At 28.8% G+C, this 25,892-nt stretch overlaps 3 protein-coding genes across 8 annotated transcripts in view; all 3 read right to left on the reverse strand.

The window, feature by feature from the left end:
* LOC117179730 (annexin B9-like) overlaps positions 1-2,318 on the reverse strand; it is a 10,135-nt gene extending 7,817 nt beyond the window's left edge. For 2 of the 6 annotated variants that reach the window (XM_033371778.1, XM_033371777.1), the window contains exons 1-2: positions 2,058-2,317; positions 200-242 (exon numbers count right to left, since the gene is read on the reverse strand). In XM_033371778.1, the coding sequence (XP_033227669.1) occupies positions 200-229 (30 nt within the window). In that variant the 5' untranslated portion in view covers positions 230-242; positions 2,058-2,317. Of the gene's footprint in view, positions 1-199; positions 243-1,868; positions 1,997-2,057 lie in introns of those variants that run through there. The other 4 variants (XM_033371783.1, XM_033371780.1, XM_033371779.1 and 1 more) reach the window with 3 other exon arrangements.
* Positions 2,319-14,347: 12,029 nt separating this feature from the next.
* LOC117179731 (protein jagunal) lies at positions 14,348-20,703 on the reverse strand. The gene is made up of 4 exons (XM_033371784.1): positions 20,431-20,703; positions 19,772-19,913; positions 16,943-17,158; positions 14,348-14,631 (listed from the first exon to the last, which is right to left on the reverse strand). The coding sequence occupies exons 1-4, from the start codon at positions 20,520-20,522 to the stop codon at positions 14,503-14,505; spliced, it is 579 nt and encodes a 192-aa protein (XP_033227675.1). The 5' UTR covers positions 20,523-20,703; the 3' UTR covers positions 14,348-14,502.
* Positions 20,704-23,147: 2,444 nt separating this feature from the next.
* LOC117179727 (transcription factor IIIB 90 kDa subunit) overlaps positions 23,148-25,892 on the reverse strand; it is a 28,011-nt gene continuing 25,266 nt past the window's right edge. Inside the window, exon 16 of the mRNA XM_033371774.1 lies at positions 23,148-24,691. Coding sequence (XP_033227665.1) covers positions 24,564-24,691 — 128 coding nt within the window. The 3' untranslated portion in view covers positions 23,148-24,563. The remainder of the gene's footprint in view (positions 24,692-25,892) is intronic.

A 25,892-nucleotide genomic window follows, 5' to 3' on the forward strand; every position in this document is an offset into this window, starting at 1 on the left:
AACTCAAAACTACATATGAACGCAAAGTTACACTGTTAACGCAACTTTCAACTCTACTCCCCAAGAGTTTTTTAGAGATACCCCTATGGAATTTTTAAATATAGTAAAAGCTTATGTAAAAAATATTAAATTGTTTATGAAACATGGAATATTCTATTGATATTAGAATTGAAGAAATGTCTTTGTCTATGATGCTCACCTGCACATGGTAATACTGAGAAGCTGCCATTCTATCTGTATTTCTGAAATCAATCATTTTTCCACCTTTAGTTAAGATTGCATAGTAATCTTTTTATAAAATGTAATATATTTTATATCTTTTCTATAACCTATTGGCCGCTAATGATAAAATTACGTTGTAAATTTAAATATTGTAGTTAAAATAGCTTTATCTCCTCAACAAATGTTGTTTGCCATACGTGAGTAAGAGAACATAAAACATATTATCTGTTTTTTAGTCATTATATTACAATGAGATTATAATTTATCTCAATATTATCTCCATATTGCACATATTTGTCATGTGTGATGCATTAGGTTCATTATTCCCATGAGTCATATATTCATTTGTAGAAATTGCCCCTGTTGTCGCTCTGTTACTTAAACTCTACAAACTTACTATTTACTGCCTCCCGATCTATTTACATATAATTTACTAAGAAAACTCTGCTGATGCATTAAAGTTGGTGCCTCAATAAAGTTGTCTAGGTAAACAAAAATAAATTTTTAATTTTTAAATTGGAATTATTTTTAATTATTATTCGAGAGAATAACGTTTGTAGTTTCGAATTTTGTATTTGAACCGTTGAAAACTATATATCTCGAATAAGTAAACTGGGGTAAAACGCTAATGTAGAGTAATGATGCTAACCAATAAATTCGCATTAAATTATCTGCAGAATAAAGTTTGGCAGCTCTACTAATTAAAATAATCGATAACCTTTAATTTTTTGCCCCAGGCAATAAGATATTGAATTTAAAAATATAAATTAGGAGATGAGAAACTTCACCCTGCATGATTAACTTTACCCCGGTTTACGGAACATATATGATTGATCTTTCAAAATTTGTCTGGGAAAAAAAATGTTCTTTATAGCAACCAAATATCTTTTTGTTGTTTGAACCAAAAATTGTTCTCAGGGTGCATTTGTTTCCAAATGTTGATAGACAAAATAAAAGATTAGAAATTGACAATTGTACATAAATTAAGAGTGGAAATGAAATAAACAACCATTCAAAGTATAAATATACGTACACCACGGTAACTTTTGAAGAACTAGATAATAACGATAGAGGGGGCAAAACATTTGCGTTTAAATACGAAAATAGGTATGCGCGGAATTCCCATAAAATGAGTCTGGTGACTTCTCTAAATTCTTTATTTATAAATATAATTTCTAATAAAGAGATCACACATTAACAGAAATATGGTAATTTACAGAAAGCTAGTTCAGGCTGGTTCAGTATAACGACTTCTCGGCACCATAAATTTTATTATTACACGATAGGATCGAATTATTTGCAACTTTAGTAATCCTAGAAACGTCTATGAATCAGCAGATACTATACTTTCAAGTACAAAATAATTATGATGAAAGTTGGCTTGAACAAAAAATATACACGCAATACTAATTCGTCTCAATTTGATCACTGATATTCCGAACTCGTAGACTTTAAACTATTAAGATTTTCAAACTTGGACCTTCCATTTGATTGAAATCTACATCCTCTCAAGTTAAATAGTCTTTTAAAAATGAATTAGAAAAAATCTCGGAAAAAATATTTTGAATACCAAGAAAAATGCGTTTCACGTTTTGTTTCTCTCTTGACCTGAAAAGGAATTGAACGCATTTTAAAACGGTACTTACAATTCCGCTCAGTCTAAAATGCGAGAAAGATATGTAATATTTGTGAACATTGGTGATAGGTAACTAATAGCCAAAATATTTCAGATGAAAATTTAAAAATCACAACACTTTAGCATCGGTTGTTACATCTCACTGACACTTCTTCTGCGTAATTGCATTATACTTATAAAAGAACAGCGATGAACTCACCGGCCGCTTATTATGAAACTTGAAAGCCGGTGAACTTGAGGATGCTACTCGTAGACGGAAACCAGAAATATACGTTGCAAGGATGGCACTTGACCCTTTGCCAAGTGTCTATCGATTGACAGAAGCTGTGGGTGTGGCAGACGTTTTTAAACCTCGATGATCGCGTCGCGCTCTTTGGAGAACAACTTGGTTCTTGCTTGGCAATATGCAGCAATACTGGGCAATGCTGGTACCGACTTCGCGCTGGGAGCGGTTCTCGTCGCGTCGTGTCGTGGCGATGCGATGACGCATTCTGTCCCAAGATGGTGGGAGAGATTAGAAAAAGAAGGATAGTCCTTCATTTCATGGGTAGGAGCTAGAAGGATAACGGGTCAGTGCAATAATGAAATAGGCTTAAGATGTAAAAAATGTATTTTTTAAATTAGATGCTGTTCAAAAACTACTATTTTTAGAACGATTTGTGATACGGGGGAGAGGTTTACGCAGAATGTGATTTTCGCAAATAGAAAACATAAATATGAATAATAATTTTTCTAAATGTTTGAAAGTTTTAAAATTAGTTATTTTATTTTACAAATAAACCATCTAAATAAATGCTCTTTCCGATAGTCCCTATTTTCCCCCTTTTTAAAGACTTCCTCTATCTTTCACTTTTTTCAAGAAACTTCTCCTTTTTCTCATTTTTTTGTAATAAGAGATTCTAACTTTTTGGTTAAGAATTAATCTCTTTTGGTTAAAAATTCTATTTTTATATTTTTAGTTGAAAATTCAACTATTACATTTTTCGTTAAAAATTCAATTATAGTTTGTTGAAATCTGAACTAATTTGTAAAATATTCATTTTATTGATTCAAGATTGAACTATTTTGTTGGAAATCCATTTTTGTTTTTGTTGAAAATTAATTTTTTTTAAGTGAAAATGACCAATTTTTCAGGTGATATTTCATCGTTTTTAGTTAAAAATTCAAATGTTTGGTCGAAAATGTATGTATTTTGTAATAATTTGTCTTTTTTTTGGTAGAAAATTAATCGCCTTGATTTAAAATTCAACTACTAGGTTGAAAATCATTTTATTAATTGAAGGTCCACCTTCTCGGTTGAAAATTCAACCACTCAATTAAAAACTCTATTTTTGTTGTTAAAAGTCCATTTTTTGTACTTCAAAGACTATTCCATTTCTTTTTTAATATTGAGTTTTTAGTTTATAATTTAACTATTTGTTTCACAATTATATTTTTTGTTGAAAATTCATATTTTGGAAGTTTTAATTCAACTTTTTTGTAGACAATTCGTATTTTTGACTGGAAAATTTAACTATTTCGTAGAGGATTCAACTTTTGACTCGAAAATTCAATAATCTGGTTAACATTATTTTCTATCTTGATTGAAAAATCTTTCTTGGTTGAGAATTCATCTCTTTTGGTGGAAATTGAATTTTTTGGTTTACAGTGTTAATATTTGTTTAAAAATGAATATGTTTCAGTTGATGATTTAACTATTTTGTTAAAAATCATATTTTTTTTGTTGAATTCAATTTTTTAATGTCTTTATTTAAAATAAAAATGTTTTTATTAAAATGAATCATTAATAATTTAATAATTAAAATAAATTTTATGTAAATGTTTTTTTGGTCAAAATATCCACTGTAAAATTTTTGTTGAGAATGAAACTTTTTTGATTAAAAAATCAACTAATTGATCTTTTTTTAAAAATTCATTTTTTTATGATTCATAATTTTAGTCGAGGATTTAACGATTTCCTTGAAATTTTAACTATTTTGTTTGAAATGCCATTGTCTTCTAACAAATTCGTCTGCTTGGATAATAAAATCAACTATTTGATACTAAATAGAACTCTTTTTTGTTCAAGTTTAATCTTTTTTATTAAAGAATTGTTAAATACCAACTGTTTGACAATTCCTCTTTTAGATTGAAAATTCAACTATTCTGTTCAAAAGGCATCCCTTTCTCTCACGAGTTCAACTATTTATTCGTAAATGCAAATTCAACTGATTTGTTGAAAATTAATCTTTTTGAAAATAAGATTCATCAATCTTGATTGACAATTCATATTTTTTGGTTGACAAGTTCTTAATTGAAAATTAATCTCTCTTAGTTGAAAATTTAACTAACTTCTACAAAATTTGTCTTTCTGGATTTAAGATACAACTATTTGATTCTTCTTTTTTTTTCTTACAAAATTTGGCATTTTGATTGAAAATACTTTTTTGTAGGTTCAAAATTCGACTAAGCAGTGTCGAAATAGCCCAATTTGGCCCTATTACAAGTCGGGCACTAATCGGGGGCTGATCGGGTTATTAATTTTGACAAAGTACCCAGTCGGGTACTAATCGGGAACTAGTTGGGCTTTTTGTTGTCAAAATTTCAGTCGGGGCTGGTCGGTGGTTGGTCAAAGGCTAGTCGGGCCTTTTTGTTCACTAATTTCCGTGCGGGTAATCTGCAGGCTCTGGTCGGGAGCTAGTGGAGCTCTGGTCGGATTATTATTATGTTTGAGCTTTCGGCGAGGTTTTATCAAATCAGGTAATATCTAAAAAAAGCGTAATGATTTTTTTATTCTAAAACACTAAGAAAATATTTAACAATCATTTTACACCGCTTTTCGGAGAAAAGATTTATTAATGTTAAATTCATCTCAAATATACTTAATAAATAACTATTAAGTTAATAATTTTGGAAGAAAATCAACTTTTTATAAAAACAACGATGAAAATCTTCAAAAAGACGTAATCTTATTTTTTTGTAGTATTTTTTAGAAAATTGCGAATTTCTAGGAACATTTACAAATACCTTTTTATGGAATTTTAAGAAACTCCATATTGGAAAAAATACATATAGATATAGGTGAAAAGTCTGCCCAAAGACATAAGACTCTAAAAGTTGTACAGATGCTTATTTTTAAATTGTTCTGAAAGGTTTGCCATATGTAAATAAAGTGTAATCCTTCATGCAGTTGAAATTGGAAAGAGAAAAAGTTTTTGATTAATCAGTGAAGAGCAGTATCCTAGTAGTAAACTACCACCTTTATTTGAGCTTCCACAAATTTTGGGAAATTTTAGTTACATAAATTTATGTATTTTTAAGCGTAGGATATGTTCCCCATTAAATCTTGGGTAAATTAAAGCACTTTTAAATATTTCAAAAAAGTTTATGTAGATTTCCGTAAATAATAAGTATTTTGACAAACTTTTAGGGGATGTTCCACAAATTTTGGGGAGTTTGGTTAATATTCCACACGGATGGTATTATCATATGACCCCCACTAGTATCCGATCAGGCCCCGACTAGGATAAGTCAGGTCACCTGACTAGCCCCCGACTATACCGTGACGCTACTGGTCGGGGGCTAGTCAGATGATCCGGCTAGCCCCCGACTTTAAGTGGGGTCGAATGGTCGGGAACCAGACTAGTTCCCCATTTGAATTTCTACACGGGAATTGATTAAAATTTCAACTATTTTGTTGAAAATACTTCTCTTTTATTTGGAAGTTCAACTATTTGGTCGTCGGTGCAACTTATTGGTTTAAAATTATTAACCGAATTCATTTAAAATCAGGCTAGTTCTACACTTGAAGTGGCAGAATATCTCGGGAACAAAATATGTTTTTTTTTTAGATGAAATTTGTGCTATCATAAGGAAAATACCTTGTGAGTTTTATGCGGGCTAAATCACTTTTGTGGTCAGGAGAATTTTTTTCATATAATCGAATATTCGTCGTTCTCGAGAAAAATAAAATATTTATTTCGGGAAACTGCAGTTGCAGCAGAGCAGCCAGTTCTTTTACCTGTATAAATCTGTTATTAAATATATTATAAATTTCTTTTCTGTGCACAGTTTCAAAATCAGGACGCGCTTGTTGTTTGGAATATTTTAATTTATTTGTCCTGTTTTACCCATTATTGTGAACCTAAATTTGCATAGATATTAAACTGTCACAAAATGATGAAAAAGATGATCACAGACATTTTTGAATTTCAATTATTATTAATTTATATATATAAAATTTTAAAGAACAAGTTGTAGGACTAGAAACGCATGGGCAATTTCTGTAAAAATGGGCAAACTCCATCTTTTTTATTAAATTTTTTTTTTAATATTCTATAAGTTTTATGCGGTATAAGCCGTTTTTTTGATCAAGAGATTTTTTTAAATATTGATTTTTTTCAAAAAGGGTGCAACATATCATAAATGAGCAAAGAAATTTTTTGTAGAACGTTTTTAATTGTGTAAACTATTTCCTTAACATTTTTTTCGTATCTGTTGTTATAAACAAGAAAAATAAGAAAATTTAATTTTAAGAAAAAAAATCTTCTGGCCATAAAAGTGATATAGCCCGCGATTTTTCTGAAAATACTAAAAGTAGATTTTCTTAAAAAACCTACGCTTATATTTTTGGGTAAATTTGTCCTATCATAAGGAAACTATCGTTTGAATTTTATACGGGCTAAATGACTTTCGCAGCCAGGAGAATTTTTTTCATAAAATCGAATTTGGGTTAAAATAATTGTAATTCTCTCCGAATCTCATTAGTATCTCATATAAAGTTAACAGGGTTGACTGGGTACGAGACAAATTAAACATTTTTAAAAGTCCCATTAAGGAAAAAAGTACTATAGGAATGTTTCAATTCATTTTCAGTATTTTTATCAGTTTTAATGGGAAATGTCCTTAAAAAGTACTAGGTACATAAGTAGGACTATTTACGATAAGTAGGATTATTTGGGACTATTTTAGCCTATTTTAGAAATACTTTTTTCGCACATAAATCCCACCAGGATTTGTAAAAATTTTGAGTAAAATAATATGGAACTTTTCTTGTACTTTTGTCCTTATTTGCTTAAAATTTTTTAAGAAAAGTCAGTATTTAAGTACTGATTTGTCTCATTCTCAGTAATAATTTAGCCGGACTTCACTCGGAATCCCACAGAAAAAATGCTTTCATATTCAGATTGTTGATAAACTTACATTTTTCCCGATGTGAATTATTTAAAATAATTATAATTTAAAAATAATTAGAATTTACTCATAATTGAAATGTCTTTCAAAGAACAAATGCATAATATAAAGAATACTACGAATTTTATAATCTAATTTATTTAAATAATTTTATTAAATATTCTATTGTAAAAAGAAAAGAATACGGACATTGAATGATTCTAATGATTGGATTTGAACCGTACAAATTCAAAACTTTTGGAAATTGTACAATAATACTTTAAAAATTTGTGAGACTCAACTCTGGATTATTTTTAATTTAAATTAGTTTCATATACGATTTTTTCGTCAGTATACCAAGGACAATGAAAGACTCGCACAACGGTGACTCAGAAACGCCTTGCAAACTCTATAATATTGAGCAAGGTCGTCCTCATCAATGTAGAAAAAGACCCATAATTACCGTAATCAAAAATTCTAGGTCGAAATTTTTGTAAAGTGTCACATCATCTTATAATGATCATGAAGTAACTTTTATAACTCGAGTTACAGGAAGAATTATTCAGTCAAATAACAATTTTTACAACTGAATAATTGGATGAAATAAAATTTCTTAATTTTTGGAGGTTCCAATTTTAAATTTCTCGATGTTGTAATCAAATTCAAATGTTAATATTTCACTATTAAACATTTCGAAATTGCAAAATTTCATATTTAAAGTCTTTAGTCAGTTTTAAATTTAATAATTTTAGACTAAAATATTCTAAAGTATTTGGTTTCAAATTTAGTCAGTTTTAAAGTTAATCACTTCAGATTTAATTATTCTAAATTGAAATCGTAGAATATCAGGTAAAATAATGTACGGCAAAAATAGTATATTACATATACCTAGGCCAGTAAAATACGAAATGTCTCAGACACATGTACTTGTCGGCCGAGGCGAAGCCGTGGTCGATAAACTTGTGATCTGAGGCTTTCTTTTGTACTGGCGTTTTTGTGTATACTCTCAGCTGAAGGGGCTTATCTCATATGTCAGCTCAAGGGGCGAGAGACGGTTGTGACTGTTGACTGAAAGCATCATAGTGGAAAGGTGCAGTGCGCAGATACTCGCATGCGGAGTTTTCACAATATTATGCTCCAGGCGGATCCGATTTGTGCAGTTGGAAAAGTCGCGGACCTTTAGCGCTTTTGCTCATTATGCATGCCAGTGTTTTTCCAGTGTTTCTGTCGACAAAAGAATAGAACATAACTGAGAAAATAGATTCTACACTTGAGAATTTATGACTTCCCAGTGGGCACCGGGACGTCCTAAAGACGTCCTTAGAATTTTCATCTGTGTCATATGATTTGACGTCTTGAAGAACTCCTTTGGATCTTTTCATGTCCTTGTGTGCCCACTGGGTTATTTTTACGTTTAGAACATTTTCACGAAAACGTCTGTATTCCCAGGACGCCATGCAAAAATACTCCATTCAAAACAACGCGGGTTTCTTGCTCATCGAACCTCTTTTCAAATTGGCCAGCCACTGATGCGGACGTGATCGTACATCCCGTACAGTGACTGTGGTGGGAGGTGATCGAACTGCGCAATTTCAAATAAGCGTGTGTATAGGGGATATCAGCTAGGTGAACTTTCGTCTGGGCGATAGTTAGAATAAATCATCTCTTTTAAGGAAAACACCAGGACTCATGTGAGGCGATATTCAAATGTTTCGGGCAATGTTTATAAGAGGAAGAAAGACAAAGATATGGGGTCTTTTTCGCACTTCCGAAACGGGAGTAAAAACTGCCCGAAACATTTGAAGGTGGTCAAGACTTCGCGTTTGCTTCTGCTCTTAAATGAAAAGGTCTATAAGTGGAAGTTTACTGCACGCAATTTTCAATAGAAAATCTTACAATTGTCTGATTTTTAGTTGAAGATTTAGAGCATCCATTTTTATGTTCAACGCTGAATTTTTAATTTTCCCTTTTAATAAGTACCCTATTTGCAATTAAAAGTGAAGTAGTTTCATTTTGAAAAACATATAATAAACGATTTAAAATTCGTTCATTTTTTATGATTTTTTAGTATAAAATAGTTTTAATATCACAATTCTTTGTAATTAAAAATTTGTTCAGTTTTAAATGAAGTTCGGATTCGTGTAATTTTAAACGTATCGTAGTACAAATTTATTTATTTGTAATTTTCCCCATTTTAAATTACTTTATTTTGCTCATTTTTTTGAAAATGATTCAATTTTTAAGGTTTATAAATGCATATTTTTCCATTTTGAACGGAGAAAATGACGATCAATTTTTCTTTTACCTTAAAGAAATTTGTCTAATCAATTTCAATATTAAATTTAAAAAAATTAATGTAATAATAATTTGTAATTTTACAATTTCAGAAGCTTTAGGTTTGAAACATTCAATTTGGTTTTAATTTCAAATTGTCAAATTTTAATCGCTTCGAATTAATGTTTTACAAATTCTAATCTTAAATTATTGAATTTTGAACGCTTCAAAGTAGAAATTGTACAATTTTAACTTCTTTGTAATGAAATGGTCCAATGTTTTCAATTTTTCAATTTTTAATACTTTTAATTTCAAATTATTTGATTTTGAACATTTACAAATAAAAATAGTTTTACTGGATTTTTAAATCATTAAATTTTTAATTTTGGAAATTAAAAACACAGGGAAGAATGCGCTAGTGATCAGATAATTGAAGTTGAAAATAACTTTTCACTTCCATTTGAAACATTCTCTTCTGAGGTCTTGACTTGCTAGATGAAGCGAAGCATGACCGCGAGACGAAAGAAAGGGGGAAAAGAATTCACGGGAGAGCCAATGATTCATCATCATCGTCATCAGTGTACTGCCTCGTGCGAAAAACCGGAAGTATGAAGACTCGCTCGTGGGAGAGGTGTGTCTGCAATATACCACAGAAAAGCACTGTACCGAAATATAATTTTCTCATTTCGAGACCGGAAACACTTTAGAGTCAAAATTAAAGAAGTTTTACTAAAAGTAAATCCTCGCTCCAAAAACTCTAAACCCAATTATTATCACGCAGTTAAAAATCTAATCAAGATCTTTTAATTAACTTAAAATAAGGCGCATACCGCATTTGACAATCAGATTCTACTGTTTCCAAATTAAAAACGCTAATGGAATAATAAGCATAGCTTTCCAAGTTTTACAGTTTTAGACGCAAAAGTTGATATTAAAAAATTGTTTATATTACTCATTTTTTTAAGGAAAATTTTAAATGATGTCAGTTAATATATTTTAATACAATGTGACGGTCTGAATGAAAAGTCACTTTATTTTAATGTTGTCCTGACACAGATTCGTAGACTTAGTCAGATAGTTTATTAATTGAAACACAAGTTGCAGCCGTAGCAGTCAAACAAGGAATGAATCTGTCTCCCAGGCCCTGCAGGGTCGGTCCCTGGAATCCAGAGTACAGGCGATATCCCTTATCTTAGAAAGGGAGGGAGTGCTATCTCTTCTGAGCCTACGATACTATTCTATTTTAGGAAAAAGCGTTGGTAAAGCTAGAATATTCTTTCTCTTACGTTCCCGCTTTACAACAATTCATAAAGGCACAAAGAATATTTTTTATTCAGTAAATAGTTTAAATTGTTAAAAAAAATATAACCAGCTTTTAGTTCTAAATTACACACTTAAAAATAGAAAACAATACTTTTATTAAAAATGTTGTCTCATAAAATACGTACTTGGCATCAAATAAATTGTGCAATATAAAATTAATTCCATTCCGAACAGTAGTAGTGAATAAAAAATGTATTTTAATATGGCCAGTGTTTTTTTCCTTTAAAACAATCACGTAGAAAATAAAGATGAAAACCCCTTGAATTACAATTTCAATTCTAAAAGGCCGGTAAGAGGCATTTGGAAACAGTTTGATTAATCATGGAGTTAAACCGAGCGTATATATAAAGCCATTGAACCCCTTTGGCCTAAATTTCAAATCATACGGTATGTTCAGGATGAACTTTGTGGAACGCGGAAGGAAATAATATAGTGTGTGACGTAAACTGATCAATACGACTCGGTTTGTTTTATAATAATAACAATAAGTACTGGAACAAGCAGGACTGACGAACAAAAATTTGTCGGGGCATGGATTTTTCTTTTTTCCACAGTGACATGAAAAATGTCTGTTGCGAGTAATTACCTCTGAATAAGTACTATTCAAGATATTGATTGAATGCAGATCGTAACTCCATACATATGATCTCACCGATTCCAGTCACACTACGTGATAATATTTTATTCTTAAGAGCGTAGGCAGATTCTATAATGATCATTTCCTAGCAAGAAAAATAATTAAAGTTTCACTCTTGATACCAAGTCGATACATAAAATCATTGTGCAAACTGCTCAATTTTCCAACTATTAACTGTCTTTTTCATATAATTTCAATATAAAATTATTCAATTTTTGAAAATAGTTTCACTATTGATTGTGAAATTTTTTAATTACAAACCGCTTTAATTTAAATGACTATGCAGATTCAATATAAAGTTATTTGAATTAAGAACGTTTACTTTCCAACGATTCAACATGAAATATTTTTTTAAACGCACGAGACATTTTTATATGCGGTCCTGCAACCTACCTAAAAAATTACACTCTCTTAGCGCATGCGGAACCTACACCAATTCAACCCCTAAAATTTAAATAATTCTATAAAAAAATATTCTAAATTAAAAACACGAAATGTTTTCAGTTATAAAGGCAGCATTCGATTCCAAGATTGCACAAAAAAGTTTCATCATAGCATTTTAAACATCAGCAAAAACACATTCAATTAAAATCTGGAATTATTATCACTGATATTGGCGACATTTAATACCAAACAATTCTAAAAAGGTTTCATCTCTCTAGCTCATATCAAAATCACCCCAATTCAACCCCTAAAATTTCAAGAATTCAGTAAACATACATGAAATTAAAAACTCGAGATTTCATCGCTGAGATTAGCGGTATCTATTACCAAAAGCCCTCCAAAAATTTTTAATCCCTCTAGCTCATGTGGAACTGATTGCAATACAACCCATTTAATAAATTCAGAAAAAAAACTAATTTTAAAGCTCAAAATTTTTTCGCTGATAATAGCGGTAATTGACGCAAAAAAACACATAAGAAAAAAATGTTCATCCCTCTAGCTGATATGTAACTCATCCCAAATGAACCCCTGACATTCCATACATTCAGAAAAGATTTCGAGTTTTGAAATTAGATTTTTCTCCATTTTTTAACGTTAGGATTTTATTTGCGATGCGACTTACATTAAGTACAAGAATGCAAATTCCTATGTGTTCTTTTGGCATTCAGATACCAACAACATCATCGATAACATTTCAAATTTTTTAATTTGTGTATTTTTGCTTAATTTTGGGAATTTCATGGGCTGAATTAGTGTGAGTTTCAGCTATAAAAATTCGAGTTTTTAATTATTTTTTATATGTTAGTGGTTGAATTGGGGTCTTTCACGTGAGCTAGAGGGATACAACTTTATTGGTGCTCTTTTGAAATTAAATTTTTCGATTATCACAAAAAAATTTCATGATTTTAAATCAATGTATTCGTACAGAATTTTTAATAGTTTAAGAGTTGAATTGGGCCGTTGTAAAATTTAGAATTCACATTTGCAATTTTAAGGCTTTTTAATTGTAAAATGATTAATTTTTTATCGGTCTTGGCGCCCTCATTTAAAGCAAAAATAATCGGTATTTTAATTTTTTTAATGAATTCAGTACCGAGACTCCATTTCTAGAAAAACCGTAGTAAAAATTAATATTAAAAATAAGTCAAAAGTACCGAATTTTTAAAAACCTAAACCGAAATTTTGGTATTATTTTATTTTATGCCTCACCGTGAACTATAAATAAGGATTACAAAAATATCATCTCACATAATTACACAGATGAAAATAAGCACTCAAATAAAAAAATGACTCAATAAATGCTTTCTGTTTCTTTTCCATTTGATCAGAAAGGAATGACTACGTGTGACCTAGAGTGTGACGCCACATTCTAGTAAATAACACGTCAGACTATGACGCGATCAAAATGATTTTACTTGGACTCGAAATTATCTTGGAATGCGTACACAAACCATTAGAAATGATTTTATTCATAGCAATTAATGAATGGAATGACCTCTAATTTGATATTCAAACATATAATTATTGTGAAATCCAATTTTTCAATGTTAGTGTTGTTAACCAGGGCGATGAGTAATCGAGAAGGATCCATTTTTCGAAGTGCTACTATTAACGTTTTTTTATAATTTAGAATACTATTTATCGATACATAAATATGGGAAATTGCTTTATTTAAAGAGATAAAAATACTGCGTTTTAATTATATAAACAAACAGTTTATTCAAATTGCAGAAGAAAGGTTCGTCTAACTCCTATGAGTGAAGCAAAACGACTGTCGACTAAGGTCCTAGACTTAGGTCATAAAAATGTCACACTCACGCCCTTTTTTTAAAACAGTCAGCCCTGTACTCCAGATCATGGCATTCGTCACTTCACACCAAAACCATAAAACTAAACACTTACTTCTCTATGCATTCTTAGAATCGTGAGAGGAGATTAACTTTGGCTTTGCAATCTCACGCATTCCAATATTCTTTCTAATACACAACAATAAATAATTGGATTATGCAACGATCATTTTTCTTTCAATTAAAAAAATTAATTTTAAAATTATTAAAATTTCCACCCTAAAAGACACCGATTTTTTAAAATGTTTCAACCTTCCTGAAATATATAAATGTACTACTAGAATATGTAAATATACCCCATACTTCTATAATTTTAACTAAATTTTCTACCATTTAGCATAGAAATAATTTTATTTTTGGTCATTTTCATATTTTTATAATATCTTAATTTCCAGTGAAAATATTTGTCGAGTTTTTGCATTTCAAGAAATACTCACCGTTAATGGAAAAGCTCTTACTTAATTAAATTAGTGTGAGTGATGGCGTTTTCACTTGTTATTACTTCCGCGTGCGCGATTTGCGAGGTTTTATCAGGTAAAGGTGTTGCCTTGACCTGGCTCGCAATACAATTCAATCCTAAGAGAGGATAATTGAAAAAAATCTAATTGACTCTAATAATACGAGAAAAACAGCAGTTTTTGAAATTCTTGAGTATAATTCTACCGAAGCAAACTCCGTATAATGATTGGAAAGACTTGAAATTTCAATAGACTTTAGTGCTTTCATGTCCCTGCAGTAAAATCAGATTGAGATGTTGTCAAAGTCTTAGTTGCCACCTACAAAATATATCTTTTCATAAATAACTTCACTGTATATATTATGTTATTTATTAATAGTGAGCAATAGATATTCTTAATTAACTAATATCACATAAATATACGAATGTGTATATTCCTTTTATTTGCATTTGTGTCTTTTCACCAGTTCAATTGCTTGGTTTAAAAATGTATTTACAGACTTCAGTTGGCTTAGTTTAAATGTCTCATCCCTTTAGCTTTCCAGGCTGATAGTAGATTCCAAGAGAAATAGAGGGAGAACGAATGTACTTGTGAGGCTAGTAGAATAAAACCATACCATAAAAGTCCGTATGGCAAACCCTAAAAGAGGAAAATGCCATTTTTTATTTTCTAAGGTTAGTATTTGAAAAGTGTCAGCACAGAACTATATAACCGACATTTTTATCGAAAATGTCAAAATGATAATTCTTGAAAAATCCAAAAAATATTGCGGTAAGTGGTTTTTTCGAAATTTGAATTTTTTATACAATAATTTTGTCTTCTAATTTTAATAAAATTTTAGTTAAACGATTTAAAATACTAGCAAACAAAAAAGCACCCAATTTGTGCGATAATGGAATACGTACTTCCAAATTTATGTACTACGTTGTATTGCACTGAAAAGGCCCAAGTTGGTCAATATACGTATTTTTAATGAATTACACACTTTACTTAGAAATTCGAATAAAAATACTGAAATCTAAAAGTAAAATACCTCGAAATATTCTGAAAGCTTATGAAATCTTTGAAGCGTTTAAAATAATTTCAAATACTTTCAAAAACTTCAACAATTTTTTAAGTCCGACATAATTAATTAACATTTTTGAAAGCCCGTAGATGACAATACATTTTGTTCACGAAACTTGAAATCGATTCAAATACCTCATTATTATTTAAGCCTTCTAAAATTACTTGAAATCCTTAGCCTCATTGAAATCTTTTAAAGTATTTTGCAATCCCTATGAATCCCCTGAAATTCCTTAAAATTAGTAGAAAACAATTAAAATCCTGCGAAAACCCAAGAAATCTTTAGAAATAAATTGAAATCTCATAAAATACCATAAAATATCTTGAAATACTTCGGCAATGCTTAAAATCTTTAAAAATAGTTTAGAGTATTTGAAATCAAATCCCTTAAAATATTTTTAAATCACTTAAAACCTTTAGAAGTTTTGTAATATTATGTGAAATACTTTGAAAACTATATAAAACTTTTAGAAAATCATAAAAATATATCTGAATCCCTTGAAGTCTTCTAAAATTAGTTGAAATCCATTAAAATCATTTCATAGGCCAAGAAATGTCTTAAGATTTTTGGAAGTCCCTTGAAATATTTTAAAGTCACTTGCAATTCTTTTGGAAGTGCTGTGAAATCTGAAAATATTTTGAATTCTTGGTAAATCCCTCAGATCATTAAAATACTTTGAAATTCCTAAAAATGGTTTGAAATCCATTAAGACCCTTCAAATGTTGTGATATGCCCTGAAATATTTGGGAAACCATCAAAAACTTTGATAAAATCATTAAAATTTATCTGAATCCCTTGCAGACGTCTAAAATTATTTGAAATAAATTAAAATCGTTTCATAGACCAAGAAATCTAAAAATATTTGCGAAAATCCCTTGAAATATTCTTGAGTCACTTGAAATCCTTTCAAAACACTTTGCAATTGCTACAAATTATTTAAAATCCATTGAAACTTTCAAAACTTTAAAATATACGCTGAAATATTTTTTTAAAAATTGAGAAAGCTTTTAATCTCATAAAATCTCTCAAAATCCCTTGAAATCTTCTTAAATCGGTTGAATCTCATAGATATTCTGTGGAAGTCTTTGAAATCTTAATGTCTGGTGTTCACTCAAAATTAAAGGCAATTAATAAATTTTTTTATTCAGTGAAATTAATTTTTATTCTCTAACCAAAGTAGTCTATTTAAAATATGTATTTGAAAGAACAAGGAGATATTTCGCCACCATGACGATTACAAATTTAATTTGTGATAATTGTAAGCAAATTGAAAGTTAACCGCATATTTCATTTTTAAATTGTAAATTTATAGAATAAATGGAGCATTTTTAAGCCATTCAAAAGTCAATCAGTTTTTAAATAAAAATGTGTCCGATATTTTCAAGATATTTTTTTCGAAATCGAATAATTTTTTGCGCCAACAATTTCGTATTCTTATTTAGCATCTTCACATGACGGAAAAGTTTTTTATTTTGTAAAAAATTGAAAATACGATTTATAATCGCTATCGAAAGCCTATTTTGAAAAACCAATACATTATCATCTCAAAATTATCGCGGTATGTTTTTATTTTAGATTTTCAACTTCAACATATATATTTGCTTGAACCTTGCTAACTTTTTTGGCCTCAATTCAGCAATACTTTCGCTCGGAAATTTTTGTTTAATCTTTAAATGGTGATTTCAAATTTACATTATGTTGTTTCGTTATTTAGAAAAGTTCTCATTTTGTTGCTTATCTAGTTCTATACTGCCACCCTTGATTGATAATTTTCGTCTTCAACTCAAATCAATTTTATTATTTGCTCAATTCTCTTTAAAAAAGGGAAATACTTTATAACGAGCAAACCATAGCTTTTAAATAAATAAATTATGGGGTTCGTACCTGCCACAGTTGGATGTTTTTCGCTTCATCAGTGCTTAAGTAGTTCCAAACGTCTTTGGAATAATAGATCAATGCGTACAGAATCGGACAAAAACATAAAAGAATTACACTCATCATATATTGTTTAATCCTTTTAATGCCATTTTCTTTTATGGCTTTTAATCCGAGGTATGAAAACGGCAAACTCGAGCACCATATCCACTCCCACCTCAGGGCCTGGAAACATGTAATAAATTGCTGTTAAAAACAATTTCTTTGAAACTTGTGGTTCTTGTATCTTTTAGAAACTGTTTCAACTATTTCGAAATTGCAAGTCTTTTTCTATTTTGGAATTTATCAAACTCTAAATGAATCATTAAAGTGCTTTTGATATACAAAATGTTTAAACTTCGAAGGATTTGCATTTGGTATGTTTTGATATATTTCTATCCTAGGCCTAAATTCTCATGATTTATAATATATATTCTTGAAAATTTCGATAACATTAACATTTTTATGCACGGAAAATGAAATTTAAAATATTTTCATTTGAAGTCATCAAAATTTAACTGCAAATTAAAGCACTCGAAGTAGAACTATTGACTTTCAAACTTTTTAAATCAAATTTGAAACATTTTTTTTTAATTCGAACGCTCAATAATTTTTACATATAAAAATCGAGAATTTTAATATTTTCCAATCGAAACTTGTTTAATACTTTTGCCCCGCTTTGATCAATATAAACCTCAAAACTAGCCCATTAACAACATTGCAAATTGCTTGCAGGGTTTGACGACAGCACGGTTGGTATTTCTCCAAAATAGTAATTAAAAAAAAAAACTTTTTTCACTATTCTAATTATTTAGGACAAGAGGCACATTCTTGTATGCCTTCTATTTATCGTGCCAAATTTTTAACACGATATCTCATTCCGTGTGGACGTAAGTTGGGAAAGAAAACTTCCACTGATATTTTCTTCAAAAGAAAATTGTTTCTCAAAATTTCCACCGTAACAAAGCAGAAACATGGACTTTATTACCTCCTCTTTCATTTCCCAAACTTTCAGAGCGATTCATCATTTCGGTTAGACGTAAGTTGGGAATGAAAAATTGAAGACCAGGTTTGGTCACGTGACCCTCTCGTCACATGGCCTTAATTACAAATTTAAATTGAATGGGTTAAAAATGATATATTTTAGACTGAAAGAATATTTCAATAGAATTTGAAATTTTATAAAAGCATCTAATTATAAATTCATTAATTTAAAGTTATTTTAAAATTGCAGATAGTTGATAAAGTTTAATTTGGACGTTCACATTTATTTAACCACTACAACTTTCGAATTGAAATAGTTTAATTTTTAACGTTTAAATCCGTATTTTTTTATTTTTAACGAATTTAGAATTTTTTAACAAAAAAAATTATTGCTCACTTTTAATACTTATAGTGCATTTCAATTTTTAAAATCATTATTTAATTTATATTTACAGTTGATCTACTAAAAAACGTTGGTTATCTAAAATTTTTAATTTCAAAAGCTTTTAATTTTTAATTGTTAGTCTTCAAAACTGCATTTTTCAATCAATTAAATCACAAATTTAAAAGTAAAAATAAAAATCTAAACTGGAAAATGTTTTTAAAGTATTTAAGGGCATTTTTTTTTGAACCTAAGAACTTTTTTTTGTAAATAAAATATCGAGCTGAAACTTTAGAAAAGTGTATTAGAGTACAATAAGGTACGTTTAGGTACTGCATTTTGGTAGGAACTTCACTGAAAATTATTTCATCTTTTTTCTGAACCTCGACATTTTTTGAACGTTAGAACTTTTTTTATACATAAAATATCGGTCTCAAACTTTGAGAAATGCAAGAGCCGAAAGAAAACTACGTTTAAGTACAAAGCTTAATAATAAAAAACATAAAAGAAAAATTTAAACTATCAATTCCATCGACATCAGCCAGTAACGTTGTACACGAAAATACGATCCCTCTAGAACCTCGGCTAGTGGCCGCCAGGGTTCGTATTTTCGTGTACAACGTTACCGGCTGATGCCGATGGAATTGATGTTGCATGGACATGGATAGCTGAAATATATTTTTTTACATCTTTTATTATTAAGATTTGTACTTAAACGTAGTTTTCTTTCGGCTCTTGCATTTCTCAAAGTTTGAGACCGATATTTTATGTATAAAAAAAGTTCGAACGTTCAAAAAATGTCGAGGGTCAGAAAAAAGATAAAATAATTTTCAGTGAAGTTCCTACCAAAATGCAGTACGTAAACGTACTTTATTATACTCTAATACATTTTCCAAAGTTTCAGCTCGATATTTTATTTACAATAAAAGTTCTTAGGTTCAAAAAAACATTCAGTAAACTTCCAAGATTTTTCTAGTCTCAACAAATTCCCGGCCATTTTTCAGATTCCCCGACCAGCGGCCACCCTGATTTTAACTTTTTTATTTATTTCCTTTTAAAGGATTTACATAAATTGATTTATATTATTTTCAAGGTTGAATTATTTCCAAATTCTCATATTTTTAAAAGCTGCAAACTTTTAATCATTTCTGAATTTCTATCAAAACAAAATTACTTTCTTGTTTAAGTTTGAAATTTTCAATCCATTTAGATACTTATAATTTAAATTGCTTTAAAGTACAGATTTTTTCTAATTTTTAAATTGTCAATTCTCTAATTTTTGACTGAATGAAAAGGAAAAAAAGACAATTTAAATAATTTTTAGTCATCTAGTAGACTTTTTTTTTCAATTTTACATAGATAATTATTTACTCTATATAGTAAACTATAATTCCATTCAAATAAACTAAAATAGTAAAAATACGGTAGATTACCTGTGGTATTTGCAGCTCCTCTATTTCTAAAATAAATATGTCCAAAAAATCTAAAATATCAGCCGACAATTTAGCCAGCATGACAAAAAATAGGAGGTAATGAAAAAATATGCACCATTTCAGCCTTGACTTATTGATAACACTGCAAAATATACAAATACAATAATATTATTAATAGAATATAAATTCCAGATCAATTGAAAAGTGTGTATACCTACTCTAACACAAATTTTCTGAATGAAACTTAAAATAAAAATATTTAAAAATGACACTTATTTTACCCCAAAATAAAAATAATTACAATTATATTTAAAAATCAACCTCTCGTTTCAGATCTTTATTGATTTTTCAAAATGAACTCTCCCGTACTATATAAATCGTCACAAATCAGTTTAACATATTGATACAAATTTTTACGACTATATGCAGGACTTGCAAGATGGCTCAAAATATCGAAAGTACTCCTATAAATATTATATTATGTTATAAACTCAGACAATTCTTAGTGTACACTGTAAACAGATGTTTACACTTGAAAAACGAGGTAAAGATGTAATGTGCATTAGACCGGAAATGCACGCTAATTGCAATAATAAATCGTTAAGTGTATGTCAACATTCTGAGTGTCATTGTTACATATTTTGGTTGATTTTGCGTACCTTAGTTGATATTGTGCTGCAACTTTTTGTCTGTGAGAAAAGTCACTGCCATCGGTGCCAAAGGCTTGGTGAGCTGAACTTCTTACAGACATTTCGTGATCTGGAAACTCTTCTTGTGGTTAATATACAGTATTTTTTTCTCTAATGGCAAACAATTTCTCAAAGAATATCCAAGGTAAAACATTCCATCAACACCGTCGGAGCACCGACAAGTGAACGAACTATTTTTAAACGTGGAACAAATTACAAAATCAAAGGCAACTCGTGCCACGAGTGCGCGGACATATACAATGTTTGCTCCGGAAAGGATAACTCGGTCGGTAATATGACAATTTTTACGATTTTCAATGATTTCATTTCTATTTTTGGGCTGCAAATAAATGATTTAACAATATTGGAGACAATTATTAGGGATTCTATTATATATGCCATAATTACGTTTAGAGAATTTCTATTGATTTATTTTGGATATTTTAGTTTGCAATCTTCTCTACCAACAAAACTGGCGCGCTTTTTATCCTGAATTCTAATTTAACGATGTTAAAATTATAAAGTTTTAAATTAATTATGTAATCTTTAAAAATCAGATTTCAATCTGAATTTATAAGGTGATCGATTTCTACTTATTAAAAATCATATTGCTTAAGAACGAAATTTATCAATTGAAATTTATATATTTTATTTCAAAAATTTTAAATTATAAAATTTGTTTTGTTAAACAAACTAAAGGTGCAAAAAATTGTCTTTACGCTTCACTTTTTCTCCGATTTAGAAGCATTTATTCACTCACAAATATTGTAATCCTCCTTCAAAATGTAATCCAATTAAAATCAACCAGTTAGAATTATTCTATTTTGAATTTAATAGAAAAAGGTGCTTCAAATCAATATAAAATGTCTTTTCTCTATATTTATTTTAATTGAAATAAGTGTAAAAATAATTATTCTTTGTGATAATCTTTTGATATAAATCATTTGCGATATTTTGAAAGTCAAAATAAGAAGTAGTTATGGTTCTTCGGACTTAAAATATGAAAATATACAAATTTCATTATTATTATTCTTGAAAATATGATTAATTAAACAAGTAATTAGCAGAATAAAATTCTTATTTTATTGATTTTTTCACGGCCTTATACTACTTTGCATATAATCTTTAAACAAATGGACTGGATTTAATATTATTTCAAAGATTTCAAGGGATTTGAAGACATTAAAAAAATTTTAATAGAATTGCAAAGAATATTCTAAACTTTGTAAGGATATTAAAGGGTTTAAAAGGATTAAAAATTGTTTAGGGTATTTTTATAGATTCCAGAGAATTTCACCAAAATTCAACGAATTTTTATATAAATAAAATTTTGTATAGTTATCAACATTTAATAATATTTCTATAAATTTCAAAGAATTTCCCAAGAATTACGGGTTTTTGAAGGTTTTTATCAATTTAAAGACATTTTCAATTTTTTATAGGACTTTATAAGATTTCGAGGGATTTCAAGGAATATCATCAAGAAAGTGAAAAATTTTAAAATATTTCAAACGATTTGAAATATTTTAGGGTATTTTAAAAGATCCCTAAGCATTTATAATATATTTAAATAAATTGAATGGATTTCAAAGGTTTTGAAATGCTTTAGGATATTTAAAAAAATTCCTAGGAATTTCAAATAGATTTCGATAAATTAAAAGGATTTAAAATGTTTTCGATCATTTTTAAAACATTTCAAAGGACTTCAACGATTTTACGGACATTTAAAAGATTCCAAGGAATTTTCAATAGATTTAAATAAATTGCAGGTGTTTTAGATCATGTATGGCATTTGTAAATGTTTCGTAGAATTTTTCAAGAGTTTTAATAAATGATCAGAAATTTTAAATAATTCCAAAGGATTTGAAGAATTTTAGAGCATGTTAAAAGATTCCAAGGAATTTTCATGAGATTTAACGATTTTAAGGTATTTAAAAAATTTACATGTGGTTTTAAATAATTTCCTAGCATTTGATCAGATTCCCGAGAATTTTAAGGGCTTATTTATCCCAATGATTTTTATTTTTATCATATTTTTTTCTTTGAAAATTAACTTCATTTTGATAAAATGGCAATTAGTTTCAAACCTTCATGTTTATTTATTAAGAATATATGTATTTTACCGGATTATTTTATGTATGGTTAATGGTTATACAATCAAAATTTGATCATTTTAAAGAATATTATTGATCTAAATTAATCTACCAATCCCGTGTTTTACAGGTAAATAAAACCATGTTACCGTATGACACCTATTTGTTCTACGATCCTTTTCGGGCTTCTAAATTATTCCATTCAATTCATATTTGATCTATATTGTTTTGGTACGAAGTAAAGTAGAAACAATTCCAAACTCAAATAATTATTTTAGGTATGTTATGAAAACTAAACAAAAACAAAGTTATTCTAATACGTAATATACACTACTTTTTTAACAAATTAATTTGTTATTTAATCCAATCTAACTAATTGGAAGAAGTTAAATCTCTATAGAAATTACCTGCTAATTTTAATATGTCATTTTTTTGTATAAAAAGTCAAATAAACGTACTGTTCGAAGTAAAATCCCTTTAAAAAAAATACTTTTTTTATAACTATTTCTTTATATCATATTATATTGTATTATATTTCTAATTGAGAAAGCACAAGCAAAATTAAAAGCAAGTGGATACTTTATTTTTATTTCAAGAATAAATTAGAAGGTTTATATTATATAATTACAGCAGAACATAATATTGATAATAGTAGGAGTAACAAACAATTCTTCATCAATGCACAGAGAAAGAAATTACAATAATAAATTATACGCAATCCGTTCATCCAAAATAATTCTACGGGCACTCAACATATCACACCATTTTTTTGTCAATCAAGCGACTTTGTTTTTGAAGAAAACCATTGACAAAACTGTTTGATCAAGCAAAACTATTGAAATAAAAGAAATCGATACAATCCAATAAATAATAATTGAATTTAAAAACATTAAACACAATTCCGAGGATTCTTATAAATTCTAATTTCACATTTTCTTTAAATGCTTTAGTACACAGTGTATTCTGCACAGGCAATTTCATGGACAAACTTTGGGATATATGATGTATAATTTAATCTAAAATTGATCAGTTTATCGCAAAAAGACAATGGCATTATTTTGTGATGTTTATCAATGTATCCCAAAGCTCACAAGCGCTACAAAATTCTTTTTTTTTAATTCTTTCGGGAAAAGTATAATTTCACCGTTTCATGTTGTGAGAATTGTATGATCAGTCTTTCATCGCTTGGGCTTACAGTTCTATACGATTTAGATTATCACAACATTTTTACAACCTAAATATGATTCCTTAAAATTATGCTTAGCTGTTCATACCGACCATTTCCCGTATCTTAAATACTGTGGTTTTTCATTCACGCAATTAACTTTTCACTCAGTGGTGATTCTTTCCTTTCTTCCCTCCATTAAATGTCTTATAGAAACCTGTATAAATGGACAAAAGGATATATAGAATCATATAGAGCCGTATAGAACATTTATAAATTCTATATGGCTCTACATGGCTCTATATATCCTTTTGTCCATTTGTATTCGTTTCCCTAAGTATTTTAATAGAAGGTTTAGTTCTTCGATTAGAAAAGAATTTGGAAAGGTTAATGATTAAATGAAAAATTCTCAATAAATCACTTAAATAAAGCAAGTGTTCTCAATTGCATTTGCATTTACCAAATTGATGAATCACTCAGTGATTCATCTCTGATTATATTCATTCTAAAATTTCGCTAATTTCGTACATTTGTAAAAATCTACATTGATTCATATCAATAATTGAGTAACGCCAGGTTAAATTTCATTTTTCACATAATAACTGAGGAGAAAAAGAGAGCGATTAAAGTTGATGAATTATGTAGTGATTGTGGTTAAATGTAGACGCATTACGTAAGTGAAGTCTGTAAACAATGTAAAAATAATCAAAAAGTAAACTCTACAAAGTGCCTGTCTTATCGCGACACGTGTAACAATCATTCCTCACTTTCGTAAAATATTCACTCTCTCTTTCTCGCATAACGACCAGTGCAAAATAAATATAAATAGTTGTTTAACAAATAGCTTAATATTCCTCTTCATCATAATCGTCGAAATCATCTTCGTCATTGTTACCTCCGAGCAAGTCCTTTATTCCCACTTCTGCTGGTTCCGGCTCCTCTTCCTCATCGTCGTAGTCATCCGCATCATCGACTGCAATGATAAATATTAAATATTTTTTAATATTAAATATTTTCGAAGTTTGTACAAAAATAAGTAACTTTAGTGGCAGTATAATTAAAAATCGAGCACTTTCAAACGCAAGTGTTCAAAATAGAAACATTTTTAATTTTAAATTTTAAGTCTTAAATATTTAACAAGTAATAACTTTCAGGTCATCGAACTCGTAAAAAATGTAAAATTTATATTTTCTAAATTAAAACATTCGATAGAGCAATCCGAGGGGTTGATCAAATTTAAAGACTTCATAATGATTTCAAAAGTTTACACAGATTTCAAACAATCTCGAAGATTTCTAAAGACTTCAAGAGATTTCACGAGAAACCTACATTGGACATTACATTATAAAACTATATTTGTCAAAAATTATACAACAATTAACAAAAATATAAAAAGGGTTTGATATATTTTCTGTAAAATGCATTAGTTTAATATTATATATATTTGTTAAAATTTGAAATTCTTATATGAGAAATAAACATAATTTTATGAAATTGTGTTTAGTTTTCTAAAATATTCAGTTGCTTCTTATAAGTATGCGTATTTTGCAGTCCAAGTTTATGAGAAAATCATTACATATAGGTATTTGGTAATAATTATGATTGAAAAGCTGTAAAAATACATTTTTAAATAGAAACTTAGAATGCTTGACACGTGGATAGATGCATCATTATTGAAATGTTTCAAAATAATAAAAATGATGACATATTTTATAAGATTTCAAAAATTTCAACCAATTTCGAGAGGTTTCCCGTCAAAGTATCTCCATGTTAAAAAGCGTAATCACAATTTAAGACATTCAAAATGAATCTTGAAAAATTAAACACTACACGAAAATGTTTAAAAAATAAGTTTTATATTTTAATACTATTGTTCTTATATTAAAATAAAGTTCAAGCCTGCAACGAAATACATTGTTTTAAATTTGAGGAAGTTTTAATAAAAAATTTTCGGAATAATAATCTAATTGAACAAATTTATACTTTATAATTATAAGCTTATGTTATTATTGAAGCTATTTAACTTGATATCATAACTAATTTATATGGATCCATTATCATGCAATAATTAATTAGTTTACAGTCTGTCAAGTTAAAGCGTGGGTGGCTTTACTCGCAGTCGGTAAGGTGTATCGACATGATTTTGGTGTCAAAATATTAAGAAGAGCTCCCTC

Source organism: Belonocnema kinseyi, chromosome 9, assembly GCF_010883055.1.
Source record: "Belonocnema kinseyi isolate 2016_QV_RU_SX_M_011 chromosome 9, B_treatae_v1, whole genome shotgun sequence".
Lineage (NCBI taxonomy): Eukaryota > Metazoa > Arthropoda > Insecta > Hymenoptera > Cynipidae > Belonocnema > Belonocnema kinseyi.